This window comes from Berghia stephanieae, chromosome 14, assembly GCF_034508935.2.
Source record: "Berghia stephanieae isolate SIO BIC M18660-M18661 chromosome 14, UCSD_Bste_1.3, whole genome shotgun sequence".
Taxonomy (NCBI): Eukaryota; Metazoa; Mollusca; class Gastropoda; order Nudibranchia; family Aeolidiidae; genus Berghia; species Berghia stephanieae.
The window spans coordinates 7,276,686-7,290,331 of NC_088373.1; the positions used below are offsets into that span (position 1 = coordinate 7,276,686).

At 36.5% G+C, this 13,646-nt stretch overlaps 2 protein-coding genes across 2 annotated transcripts; both read left to right on the forward strand.

Moving 5' to 3' along the window:
* The first annotated feature begins 766 nt into the window (after positions 1–766).
* Positions 767–7,394, forward strand: LOC144960081 (uncharacterized). Its single transcript, XM_078893032.1, has 3 exons — positions 767–1,840; positions 5,058–5,119; positions 6,550–7,394. Exons 1-2 carry the CDS (start codon positions 767–769, stop codon positions 5,103–5,105), a joined length of 1,122 nt encoding a protein of 373 aa, XP_078749158.1. The 3' UTR covers positions 5,106–5,119; positions 6,550–7,394.
* A 112-nt stretch (positions 7,395–7,506) lies between these two features.
* Positions 7,507–11,790, forward strand: LOC144959775 (uncharacterized). The gene is made up of 2 exons (XM_078892513.1): positions 7,507–8,565; positions 11,654–11,790. The coding sequence occupies exons 1-2, from the start codon at positions 7,507–7,509 to the stop codon at positions 11,657–11,659; spliced, it is 1,065 nt and encodes a 354-aa protein (XP_078748639.1). The 3' UTR covers positions 11,660–11,790.
* The last annotated feature ends 1,856 nt before the right edge of the window (positions 11,791–13,646 follow it).

Consider the following 13,646-nt stretch of genomic DNA (forward strand, 5'->3'; position numbering starts at 1 on the left):
AAGTTTTGGGGAAAATCCTAATAATGGCTGGTAAGGAGAGAGTTAAGAGCACTGGAAGCGTTGGGGTTCCTGTTGAAAAACTTTATCAGATTAATGACTGAGGGCCAGGATAGTGGTCGTACATTTGATTCAGACTGTCTCAGAATTTTATATTTTCATGTGGAGTTGCGAGTTGCTAAGTTGGTTGTAGGTAAATAAATGGCTGTGGAAGTTGTAATTTGGCTTAGTCGATTGGTAGATTGATTACAGGTAATTTTCTCCCCTATGTGTCATATGAAGGGACTTCATCAAGTATCTTAACTGACTTTGGTATTTCTGCATTGATAATTTGAATTTGTTTGTCTCGCTTGTATACCTGAAATTTTGGTTTGAAAAAAATATAGTTCCGATGAAGGTCAAAGGCAGAAATGTTATATATTTCTGTTTGTTTCGCATGAGCCATTTTTACTCCTTATATATTTCCGTTACAGTTTGACTGCTCACTTTGCCATTTTTAGCTTTTTGTTAAAAAGCTGCTCTTTATATCTCCTACTAAATCTTAAACTGTATTATTGTCAATTAAAATAAAAAAAGAATTATAAAGTCTTCTTGTATTAATTCAATATTCATATACATAGGAAATGATTAAAATTTTTAAAATCAAGAAAAAAGAAGAAAAAAAGAACTTAATTTTTATTTTGCCCTAAGATATGGAATTATATGTCAATAGAATTAATCATCATGTTATATCTCATCACAGTTAAGGAATTCCAATTGAGATTAAAGGATGGCTAACAGTCAATTAGCGAATGCCAAAGCATTTGGACAATGCCACAGATTACAAACTTCTGTCACTGCTATTAAAGAAGAAATTATAACTCGTCCAAAAAAGCGACCTCGCGTTGATGCATTCATGTTCATAAATTTTCCTTTACTTCATGAACTTACTTGCACTCCAGAAAAAGCTGTAGAATTTTGTAAATCTGAAGGTCTGTTGCCACAAAGTGTGCGATGTCCTAATTGTTCTTGCTCTTTGGATCGCATTTTACTCGGCAAGGAGAAGAGTAACAGTAAATTGTTTTTCATGTGCCAGAAGGTTCAATGTAGAAAGAGTGGAAAGTGTGAGGTAAATGCCAAACAGGGTACTTGGTTTGAGGGAAGTGACATTTCATTGCAAAGGTCTTTGATTCTTACGTATGCATTCGCTTCTAAGTTTGATTACAATCTGGCTATGTTGGAATCTTCAACGATTAATGATCAAACCTCTGAAGAGACTGTTCATTCCTTCTACAAACGATGTAGAGAGGTTTGTACTAAAGCTTTGTTGAATAAGGAGGAGGGAACCAAAAAGATTGGTGGTGCAAATTATTCTGTGGAGATAGACGAGACGAAATTTAGAATAACAAAAAGGTCAAATGGTGGAGTTATAATAGAAATTGGGCAATTGGTTCTTGGAGGAGTCTGTCGAGAGACAAATGAATATTTCTTAGTTCCTGTGGAGGATACGGATGAGGCAGCCTTCATGTCGATTATACAGGAGAGAGTTGAGAAAGAAAGCACAATTTACACAGACTGTTTTCAAAGTTATGAAAAGCTAAATAAAGTTGGCTATAAGCACTGGATCGTGGATCATAGAAAGAACTTTGTCGATCCCAAATCTGGAGCTTCGGTTAATAAGATTCAGTCTTTATTTTCTGCTGTGAGGAGAAGCCTGCCTGACAGATTGTGTGATGACAATTTTTTGCTCTATTTAAATGAGTATATTTGGAGGAGAAGAAAGGATACATCTACTTTGTTTTGGGACCTTCTTAAAGAAATTGCTTTCCAGTACCCTGGACCTGGTCAGAAGGCAAATATAAAGGTGAAGCAGTTTTATTGGATGTTGGGTTTTTCGTTATCATGAACACCATCACAAACAATCATTATCATCATTGCCACCTCATCACTATAAATCACCAACATCATCATCGTTGTTATTAACACCTATCACCATCACACTATCACCGCTACCACTAGCTTTATTTGAGAGAAAAGTAACGGATGAGAAATAGTCATCAATTAACTTTTAAAAATATTATGAATTATAACTCCTGAAATTGTGACTTTAGTAAAAATTTTAACACCTTGTTAAAATTGAACACTATGTTAATAACAGGAAATGAAGTGAGAAGAAAAGTACGAGAAGACAATTGAGAATAAAAAATTTTTTCCACAACCTTACTGATATGACAACTCCACCTGGCTGGGAGAGGGACACTATACAGTCGACACCATCACCACTCCAAAAAAAAGAAAAAAAAGAAGTGGTTTCAAATGTAGTGTTTATCCTGAGTCCGTCTCCCAACTTCTTGAGGTCATGGGTCAACAACGTTTGGTTACAAGCCAGCAGTGATGCTTAAGCTCTATTCTCAACACAAGCATATAACATAGAGACGATTGAGACGTTGAGTAAGCTCCGATATTGGGGGTGAATATTAATTCAGAAAAGTGAGTTGAGCAGGCACTTATGTTGCTAATAACAGGAAATGAAATGAGTAGAAAAGTGCCAGAAGACGATCGAGAATAAAAACTTTTTTCATGGAGATGGAGGCTCAAACCCATGACTTTACTGAGACTCCACCTGTTATGTGTGTGTGTTGAGAATAGAGCTTAAGCATCATGCTGGCTTGTAAACAAACTTTGCGGAGTTAGTGTATTGTGAACCCGTGACCTCAAGAAGTCGGGAGACAGACTCAGGATAGACACTTCGTTTGAAACCACTTTTTTTTTTCAGTGGTGGGTGGCATTGACTGTATAGCCGCCCTCTGATGGCCAGGCAAAGTTGACGTATCAGTAAGGTCGTGGGTTCGAGCCCCCATCTCTGCGAAAAAATGTTATTCTCGATTGTCTTCTGGCATTTTTCTACTCACTTTATTTCCTGTTATTATCAACATAAGTGCCTTCTCCACTCACCTTTCTGAATTAACACTTTGTTAATAATTTTAATGCTTTGTTGCAATTTTGATTCATTGTTAGAATTTGACGCTTTATTACTCCATATTTTGTTACTTTGTTGTTCATCGATCACCAAAATCAATAGTGTGAAAGAACACTTGTTCAAAGAAATGCATCCAACTATCAATAAATTCATAGTGACATTTAAATTATACCCATTGAGCAAAAAATACCCAAGAAACACTGAGTCGGTACTCCACTCCCAAGACATGACAAATTGAAAGTGGCCCCGCCATGAATTGAGGGAAACACAAGAAGCCAAGAAATCAATAGGGAATAAAATAAATAATAAGAATAAAATAAATAAAATTCCATTTATTCATCCCATAGGGTAAATTTGTCTCCAGGGTCTATTCCAAGGAAATTTTAAATTCAGACACCTCCTTCCACTATGTGGCATGCCCGGGTTTGAGAGACGTGAATTAAATACGTTCACGAATGCACAAGAGCAGATAAAAGGCTGTAAAAGCCTTCATAAATCTGAACTTTTATCATATCATATCAAGACTGGAATAACCGAGGCATCAGCTGTAGTGCAGTGCCACAAATTGACTAGGGCGAGGTAACTGGGTGGGGTTCCTGACCTCCCATGGTGGGCAGGGAGGTACTTACTGTGTCTTCTGTCCCCCTGTATCTGTTTTCCATTTTGCTTTCTGTCTTTGTCTTGGAATGAGATTACTTGGTTTTGTCCTGGCCATAGCCGGACACTTTGGCTGAGAGGGATACAGGCAAATATAGTTTTGGGAGATGATATTTTTTTCCTTGTAAATCATCTCTCTGTTATGCACTGTGTTATGTTTTACATATTATATATGATTTGTAAACATTTGAGTGTATTCCTCTCAGTAGGGACCTGTATGGATGAGACTTTTAGGTGATCTCAAACTAAGTACTTTGATAGTGTGCTCTTGGAATCTACATCTGTTTCCTATTTGAACCAATTACCCTTTGTCTTCCTTTTGCTTGGGTGCTTTAATTGTAATTCTACAACTTTTTACTTTCCCATTTTCTTCCTATTTACTGGTGCTGATATGACCTTAATGAGTTGCAAGCGAGGTAAAACCCTTAAAAACAAACATAAACAAGGGTAAATTGCTCAAGGCCATACAGTTTGGTGGGTATTCGAACTCAGTACCTCTTGGGTACAAAGCAAAGATCGTATCACTGAGTCACACTGCCCCATCTTTGCGGTGATGAGGATTTGAACCCATGACCCGACTGTCACGACAAATTCTCCTGGCCCTGAGTGGTCCCGTTCTACAATCGACGCCATCCACGCCACAAAGTTTTTATTCTCTATTGTCTTCTGGCACATCTCTAGTCACTTTATTTCTTGTTATTATCACCACAAGTGCCTGCTCCCCTCCCATGTAGGAATTCATATTCATTTGCATTTGTACGGTACTCTATGTGTTTCATAATTTGTCACATAGATTCTCCCTCCCATAGTGGGCAGGGAGGTACTTATTGGGTTTTCTATCTCCTTATATCTGATTTCCAACTTGATGTCTGTCCTTGTCTTGGAATGAGATTACTTGGTTTTGTCCTGGGTCTGGCCATATACCCTGGCTGGGAGGGAAACGGTCAAGTTTATAGTTAGTTTTGGGAGATGATATTTTGTTTTCTTTTAAATCATCTCTCTGTAATGTACTGTATTCATTTTTCTTTTACTGTATATAATGAGTTATAAACATTTGAGGGTGTTCCTCTTCGTGGTGACCTGAGCTTGCATCTGGATGAGACTTTAAGGTGATCTCAAACTAAGAAAACTGATAGTATGCTCTTGGAATCGACATCTGTTCCCTATTAGAACCCTTTGTCTTACTTTTTTCTTGTGTGCTTTCAATTGTAAATATATAATTTATTGACTATCCTATTTTCTTCCTTTTTACTAGCGCTGAAATGACCTAAATGTGTCGCAAGTGTGTAAAACCCTTACAAACAAACAAATATTCTCGGTTAAAACAAACTTCAAGCGCGCTTTGATGAATAGATTTTTCAAATTCTTCTAAAACATGCTGACCGTTGTTTGGAAGTTTTGTTGTTTGATAATGATTTTGAATATTTGTTCTGATTTTCTACAGATTAAAACTATTGAATGCACAAGTCCATCTCAGATTGCTTTGCTCTGATGGAAGTTTTTGAGGTATTCGCCTGTTCATCTAGAATTTTGTTACAAAATGTTGCAGTATTGATTTGAAGGATTAAAAATTTTATTTTATGATTTGCGTCAACTGCAAGCTTGAAAACTGGTTGTATTCAATGTCACTGAAATGACACTAGACATGTCTTGTGATCAAATTTGGGGACCTTGATAGCTGAGTTGATAGGACACTCGCTTTTACACACAAAGGTAGTGATCAATCCTGGGTGAAGTCGAGATTTTTTTTCTGACCCATTTGACCAACCAGCTGCGATTGGGTAGCTGGATCTGCTGGATCTGGTGGAAAGTATACTTTTGGACAGACTGGCATCCAATCCAAAGGTTAGCACGCAATTGTTATTGTCGTTTTCGCACGATAATATCTGGGATAAACTCCAGCTCCATGGGCTTAATGACTCTGAAAGACTCCCCCTTTTTTTTTTTGGATCAAGTTTGGTACATTTTCAAAAAAGCTATTAGACATTATTTGGGTGCCATGTTTTTGTTGTCACCTGATTTGTACCCAGTTTGACCTAAGATATAAATGAGTACCCTTACTATAATCAGAAATGCCAAATAGCTGGGTGGGGTTCCTGATCTCCCATAGTGGGCAGGGAGGGACATACTGTGTCTTCTATCCCCCTATGTCTGTTTTCCAACATGCTTTCTGTCTTTGTCTTGGAATGAGATAACTTGGTTTTGTCCTGGCCCTGACCGGATACCCTGGCTGGGAGGGAAACAGTCAAATATGTAGTTAGTTTTGGGAGATGATATTTTTTCCCCCTTGTAAATCATCTCCCTGTTATGCACTGTATTATGTATTATATATATTTTATTTGTAAACATTTGAGTGTATTCCTCTTAGTGGGGACCTGTGCCTGTGTCTGGATGAGACTTTTAGATGATCTCAAACTAAGGACTTTGATAGTGTGCTCTTGGAATCTACATCTGTTCCCCATTTGAACCAATTCCCCTTTGTCTTACCTTTTCTTGGGTGCTTTACTTTAATTGTAATTCTAGAACTTTTTACTATCCCATTTTCTTCCTTTTTACTGGCGCTGATATGACCTTATGCGTTGCAAGCGCCGTAAAACCCGTTTAAAAAAACATGCCAAATAGGCAACATGTACAATAAGAAATGGCAATTTGGTTCCATATATGGTATGCATTTTCGAGTAAACGAAACTTAATACAGAGCATACAAGGAAGTGAATGGTGTATCTATACAATTGTGCTATAAAAATAATGTTTATATTTTATTTTGCTCTACATATTGACTAATTCAGATTTTGTTTTTTGTCTCCAAGTGAGTCTAAAAGAAAAAAAAAATCATGAGAGGTTAATGAAAGGAATCTTATTATGTTTGGTTTATTAATTTATTCTTTTATAAAAACCGATTGTTAAATATGTCTTCTGTTGTGTTGTTATTCCAGGTTGAATGATGTCCTTACAGTGATTACAGATGTAGACAGGAATAATAAAGATATAGGAACAAACACATTGGTTACAGATGTTGACTTGAACAAACGCAGTGGTTACAGATGTTGACTTGAACAAACGCATTGGTTACAGATGTTGACTTGAACAAACGCAGTGGTTACAGATGTTGACTTGAACAAACGCAGTGGTTACAGGTGCCGGGAATAATAAAGGCAATGGAACACACACATTGATTACACATGTTAGTAGGAACAAACACAGTGATTACAGGTGTTGATAGGAACAAGCACAGTGATTACAGATGTAGACAGGAACAAACACAGTGATTACAAATGTGACAGGAACAAACACAGTAATTACAGATGTAGACAGGAATAAAAAAGATATTGGAATAAACACATTTATTACAGATGTTGACATGAATAAACAATGTTTACAGATGTAGACAGGAAAAAACAAACATTGGAACAAACACAGTGATGTAGTCAGGATTAAAAATACATGGGAACAAACACAGTGATGTAATCAGGAATAAATAAGACATTGGGACAAACACAGTGATTACAGATATAGACAGGAATAAAAAAGACATTGAACGAGTACCTTTTGAATGTAAGATAAATTATTTTCCATAGTGCATGTCTTTCGGGTGGCTTTTAGCGTGGAACTAGTGTTATCAAAGCAATGGATGACGGATATCTGTAATATTCAAATCTCACTTCAAGGACACTGAGGCAGTTTTCAAAGTATTTTTTTTTCTGGTTAAAAAAAAAATTGTTATATTTACGATGATGCATTTATTCATTTTGAATACCAGCCAAAACATTGAAAGAAAAGAAAATAATAATTGAGTGTGATTTGGTGTTTTATGGAATATATACTTATACCTCTACAGCTAGCATTTAATCAGTTGGATTTTCAAAAGAGATTTCTGGACTGATTCAATTGATATGGCGAACATTCAAGTTGAAAAAGTCAAAGCTTTTGGTTCACACCAAGGATTACAAACTCCTAAATCTTTTTATGTCAACGGTGAGCAAGAGACTTCTCCAAATAAGCGACGGCGTATCGATGAATCAGAATTCATAAACTTCAATATTCTTTGTGAACTTACAAGTACTCTAGAAAAAACAGTTGGATTTTGTAGATCTAAGGGTCTATTGCCGAAAAGTGTACAGTGTCCAAATTGTTGCCGCACGCTTGATCACATTTCAACTGGCAGAAGTAAAATGGATTTTGTGTGCGGTAAACGGAAATGCAGTAATAGTGGAAAGAACAGGGTAAGTGCCAGACAGGGAACTTGGTTTGAAGGCACTAGAATTCCTTTAAGAAAGTCTTTGATTCTCACATATACGTTTGCCATTAAGTTCAATTCCAACCAAGCCCTGCAAGAATCCTCGACACCTGAATTTAGATCTTCAGAAGAGACAATCAGTACACTCTACAAACGCTGTAGAGAAGTTTGCGTCAGGGCATTGCTGAATAAAAAGGGTGTGACGAATAAGATCGGCGGGGCCAAACATTCCATGGAGATTGGAGAGACTAGACTTGGAGCAAAGAGATTTTTGAATGATGACGGCAATATCGATAAGGGACATTTAGTTTTAGGAGGAATCTGTCTAGAGACGGATGAATGTTTTCTGGTATATGTGAAGGCCAGGACTGAAAAGATGTTGATGTCGATTATTCAGGAGAGAGTTAAGAAAGGTACAATAATTTACACAAACTGTTTTAAGCATTCTTCAATGCTGTCCAGGCGAGGATTTAAATCTCCGAAAAGCAGGAAGAATTGTGTGAAGCCAGAGGCGGATACTTTAATCAATAATAATATTCAGGCTTTGTTCAGGACCGTGAGGAACGCTCTACCAGACAATTTAAGCAAACAGAATTTGCCACTGTATTTAGCAGAGTTTATGTGGAGAAGAGGAAAAGATGCATCTTCTTTATTTCCGGAATTAATGAAGGAAATCGTTAGTCAATTTCCTGGTCCAAACAGGAAAAATATAAAGGTGAACCTAATATTATAATGATTGTAACTTGACGTCATCATCATTTTGACTATTCATCATCGTCAACATCATCATACATCATCATCATAATCAACATCATCATCATCATCATCATCATCATCATCATCATCATCGTCATCATTATCATGACTTGCCACAGTGGGCAGGTGGTCACTTGCAGTGTCTTCTATCCCCCTATATGTTTTCCGAGATTGTTTTCTATCTTTGTCTTGGAATAGGATTACTTAGTTTTGTCCTGGCCCTGGTTAGAGTCCTTATCTTGGCAGGAAATATTCAAATGTATTGTTATAGTTTTAGAGATATTTTTTTCCTTGTAAATCATCTCTCTGTTCTGCACTGTTACATTTGTTTGTTTTGAATGTATAATGGTTTGTAAACATTTGAGTGTATTCATCTTGGTGGGATCCTGTGCTTAAGTGCAGCTATGTGGTCTAGTGATGTCGTCGTCTTCTTCTTCAAGCTGAAACTTCCTCGTGGAAGACTCATCAGCTCAGCATTCACAATTGTTTTACCGAGAGCTATCCAAGTTGTTCCACAGTCTTATAGTTAGGGCAGAAACGAGTGAAGATGGCATTCCACTCTAGATTGTGGCAACATACGTTTGCCAGGTTTCCTCTTGTTCGGTTGGAGGAACTGTAATGGCAACCTGACCTGTTTTTTTTTCTGTCCTTTGTAAAAAAGTTTATTCTTCTCTCCTTTCCTTCAATGGTTCCAAATAGGGTGTCATGTAGGGCTTTGATTTGTTTCTAGGATTTGTTGAACGAATTTTATAGCTCTTTGTCAGATGGATTCTATTTCCTTAATTTCGGAGGAGTGATAGGGATCCCATACCATACTGTTATACTCGAGTGTTGGTCTAACATAAGCTTTATAGCATTTCTCTTTTATGATTTCTTTGAAATTGAAGAGGTTTCTTCTCAAGAATCCCCACCTAGTTCCTGACCTTCCATAGTGCTGGGTGGGGTTCCTACCTCCCATAGTGGGCAGGGAGGTACTTGCTGTGTCTTCTATCCTCCTGTATCGGTTTTCCAACATGCTTTCTATCTTTGTCTTGGAATGAGATTACTTAGTTTTGTACTGGCCCTCATCGTATACGTGGCTGGGAGGAAAACAGTCAAATGCATAGTTATAGTTTTGTGAGATGATATTTTTTTCCTTGTAAATCATCTCTGTTATGTATTATTATTTTTTAATTTTTAACATGATTTGTAAATATTTGAGTGTATTCCTCTTTGTTGGGTCTTGTGCTTGTGTCTGGGTAAGACTTTTAGGTGGTCTCAAACTAAGTACTTTGATGGTTTGCTTTTGGAATCTACGTCTGTTTCCTATTTGAACCAATTCTCATTTGTCTTACCTTTTCTTGTGTGCTTTAATTGTAATTCTAGAACTTTTTACTATCCCATTTTATTCGGTTTTACTGGCGCTGATATAACCTTAATGTGTTGCAAGCACCGTAAAACCCTTAAAAACAAAACAAACAACCTTCCATAGTGGGCAGGGGGGTACATACTTTGTCCTCTATCCCCCTATATCTATTTTCCAACATGCTTTCTGTCTTTGTCTTGGAATGAGATTACTTGGTTTTGTTCTTGCCCTGGCCGGAGTCCTACTTGGGAGGGAAACAGTCAAATGCATAGTTATTGTTTTGGGAGATGATATTTTTTTCCTTGTAAATCATCTCTCTATGTATTATTATATTTGTTATTTTAAATTTATAATGTAAGCATTTGAGTGTATTCCTCTTAGTGGGGGCCTGTGTTCGTATCTGGATGAGACTTTTAGGTGATCTCAAACTAAGTACATTGATGGTATGCTCTTGGAATCTAAAACAATTCCTTATTTGTACCATTCCCCTTCGTCTTACCTTTTCTTGTGTGCTTAAATTGTAATTCTAGAATTTTTTACTATCCCATTTTCTTCATTTTTACTTGCGCTGATATGACCTAAATGTGTTGCTAGTGCCGTAAAACCTTTAAAAACAAAAAACAAAAACAAACTATCCATTTTCTTCCATTTTACTGGCACCGATATAACCTAAACGTGTTGCAAGCGCTGTAAAACCATTAAAAACAAAAACAAACCATCTTCCCCTCCATACTGTATAGCCCAGGTTTGAATCAGAGCCACTGTGCCACATACAATGTGTGGCTATGTGATGTTGGTAGCTCAACTTATTTTGTAACAGTGCCAGAAGTCAAGCAATGTTAAGTGTTGTCAGTGTTTGATTTAAGCTACTTTACTCACATTACCTCGTTCGACTCGGGTGTGAACACTTATTTGGGCGGGTGGTTGGATGGGAGCATCATCCTTGAATCATATACCTATGATGTTCGCATGGGTGTACGATCCGATAGTGATGTCGTTTCTTCTTCTCTTTACTAGCCTATCCTGCTTCTTTGGTTTGTGATTGTATTTTTGACAGGGGATATTTTTTTTTCTGTAAATCTTCTGCCTGTTTGTTCTTGGTTATTTATAATTTAGCTTATGATATCTTTAGGTTATGATTTTGATTTACATTTGTACTATTTTTGTTAGATTGCTTGTTTTTTTGTTTCAGCGGTCTCTCATATAACCTCAATTGTGTTGGAAGAGACCTAAAGCAACAAACAAACACTTATTTGGCTATAGACAGTGATGGTTACTGAGAGAATGTTTGTACAATTAAGAGGATGTTTGCTGTATGAAATGGAATATATGGTGGCTAATGATGGCCTGTGAGGGGAATTGAATTAAGCGTTTTGCATGGGAGGAGCAATGTGAATGACGAATCTACAAATCTGCACTGCAATAAATGTTAATGTTAATTTGTTGTATCTTAAGTCAACTCACCCAAGCCAATTGTTATCCAATTTATCACTTAAAAGAAAACAATTCTCACGAGAAATGAGAAAGTTGATTGGAACGGTAACCAACGAAAAAAAAATAAAAATTTAGAACAATTTTTTTTTCATTTGTTTCAGAAAATTTCCATTTTTAAGTTTTTACCATTTTAAAGTATGTTTATATCTTGTAAACCGTTTTAACAAAAAAAATGAACACGGTTTTCTAATTTTCTTTTCATCAACAGGCATAAATAGAATGAAGTTGTTTGCTTCTCTACAAAAACAACCTGATGAGGATACAAGATGAAAGATCGAATCCTGCTATGCAGAAAGATTATTTTGGTGTTCCACTTAGTGGGATCCCAGGTGATCTCAAACTAATTACACTGATAGTGTGCTCTTGGAGTCTACATTCGTTTCCCTATTTGAACCAAATCCTTTTTGCCTTACTTTTTCTAGGGTGCTTTAATTGTAATTCTCATTTTCCTCCTTTTTACCGGCACTGAAATGATCCAAATAATACCTCGCGAGCGCTGTAAAACTTAAAAAAAAAAAGAATAGCTGCTGACATGACCAGGTGGAGATCCATTTGCATCGCTTCAAGTGCCAGAGGTCTGCTGGGTGGGGATCCTGGCCTCCCATAATGGGCAGGGAGGTACATACTGTGTCTTCTATCCCCCTATATCTGTTTTCCAACATGCTTTCTGTCTTTGTCTTGAAATGAGATTACTTGGTTTTGTCCTGGACCTGGCCGGAGTCCTAGTTGGGAGGGAAACAGTCAAATGCATAGTTATTGTTTTGGGAGATGATATTTTTTTCCTTGTAAATCATCTCTCTGTTATGTATTATTATGTTTGTTATTTTAAATGTATACTGTAAGCATTTGAGTGTACTCCTCTTTGTTGGATTTTGTGCTTGTGTCCGGATGAGACTTATAGGTGATCTCAAACTAAGTACATTGATGGTTTGCTCTTGGAATCTGCATCTGATCCCTATTTGTTCCCAGTTCCCCTTTGTCTTCCTTTCTCTTGGGTGCTTTAATTGTAATTCTAGAACTTTTTACTATTCCATTTTCTTCCTTTTTACTGGCGCTGATATAACCTAAATGTGTTGCAAGCGCCGTAAAACCCTTAAAAACAAACAAAACCAGAAGGTCTGGAGAGGATTGAGTGAGTAAGTGAACTCATCACCAACCTTAACTTTACGTCTCTCAAAGCCAGAAGACCTAATGCTTGGACAGCTTTTCTCCCTGGGATCTTTTGACCTCCCAAGCTGGTTCTCTTGATCTGTTATCCCTTTCCATGTTATACCTGTCTTTTGTTCTGGATTGAAATTGCTCGGTTTCTTCCTGGTCCTGGCGGAGATCCTTAGCTGAGAGGGAGACAGTTATGTAGTTCATTTTTTAAGAGATTATATTTTTTATCCTTGTAAATCATCTCTCTGCTGTTATTTTCTATCATGATTGTTTTTTTTTTTTGTTTTTTTTTTTTTAATATTATTTTACACACTTTATAAACATTTGAAAGTATCCTTCATAGTAGTAGCAGGATCCTTGGTTTGTGCCTGGATGTGACTTTTAGGTAAAGAAAATCAAAATAGGCACGTTGGCGGATCGGTCGTTGAATCTTGGGTTCCCCATTTGAACAATTCCCCTTTGCCTTTTCCTTTTTTTGCTTTGGTGCTTTTAATTTCAGACCCACAGCTTTTCCTCTATCGTCTTCCTTTTGCTGGGGTTGAAATAGTCTTATATTGTAACAAACAATCGCCGTAAATCCCTCAAAATTAAACAGAGAATAATATATATATATATAATATTATATATATATATATATATATTAATATATATATATATATATATATATATATAATATATATGCTGTCTCACAATACCAGTTGAAATACATAAATTATCCCCTTGTTTTCAATTTTCAATATCTTTTCATCCTGGAGTTGAATGGACTGTTTTTTAAAAAAAGTTTCTTAAAATTTTTTTTTCATATTTAATTTATTACCGTCAACTGGGGTTACTTAGGCCATCCGGGGTTACTTAGGCCACTTAGTAGAATAAAAAAGGTTGCTTTAAAAAAAGTTAAATTCATGAGTGCTTATTAGATCTATTGGGATATAATTATTTAAAAGATAAAGGCTGCATGTAATTTATCTTTTAAAATAAGCAATCTTGTTTTCAGTAAGTGGCCTAAGTTACCCCGGGTGGCCTCAGTAGTCCCAGTTGACTGT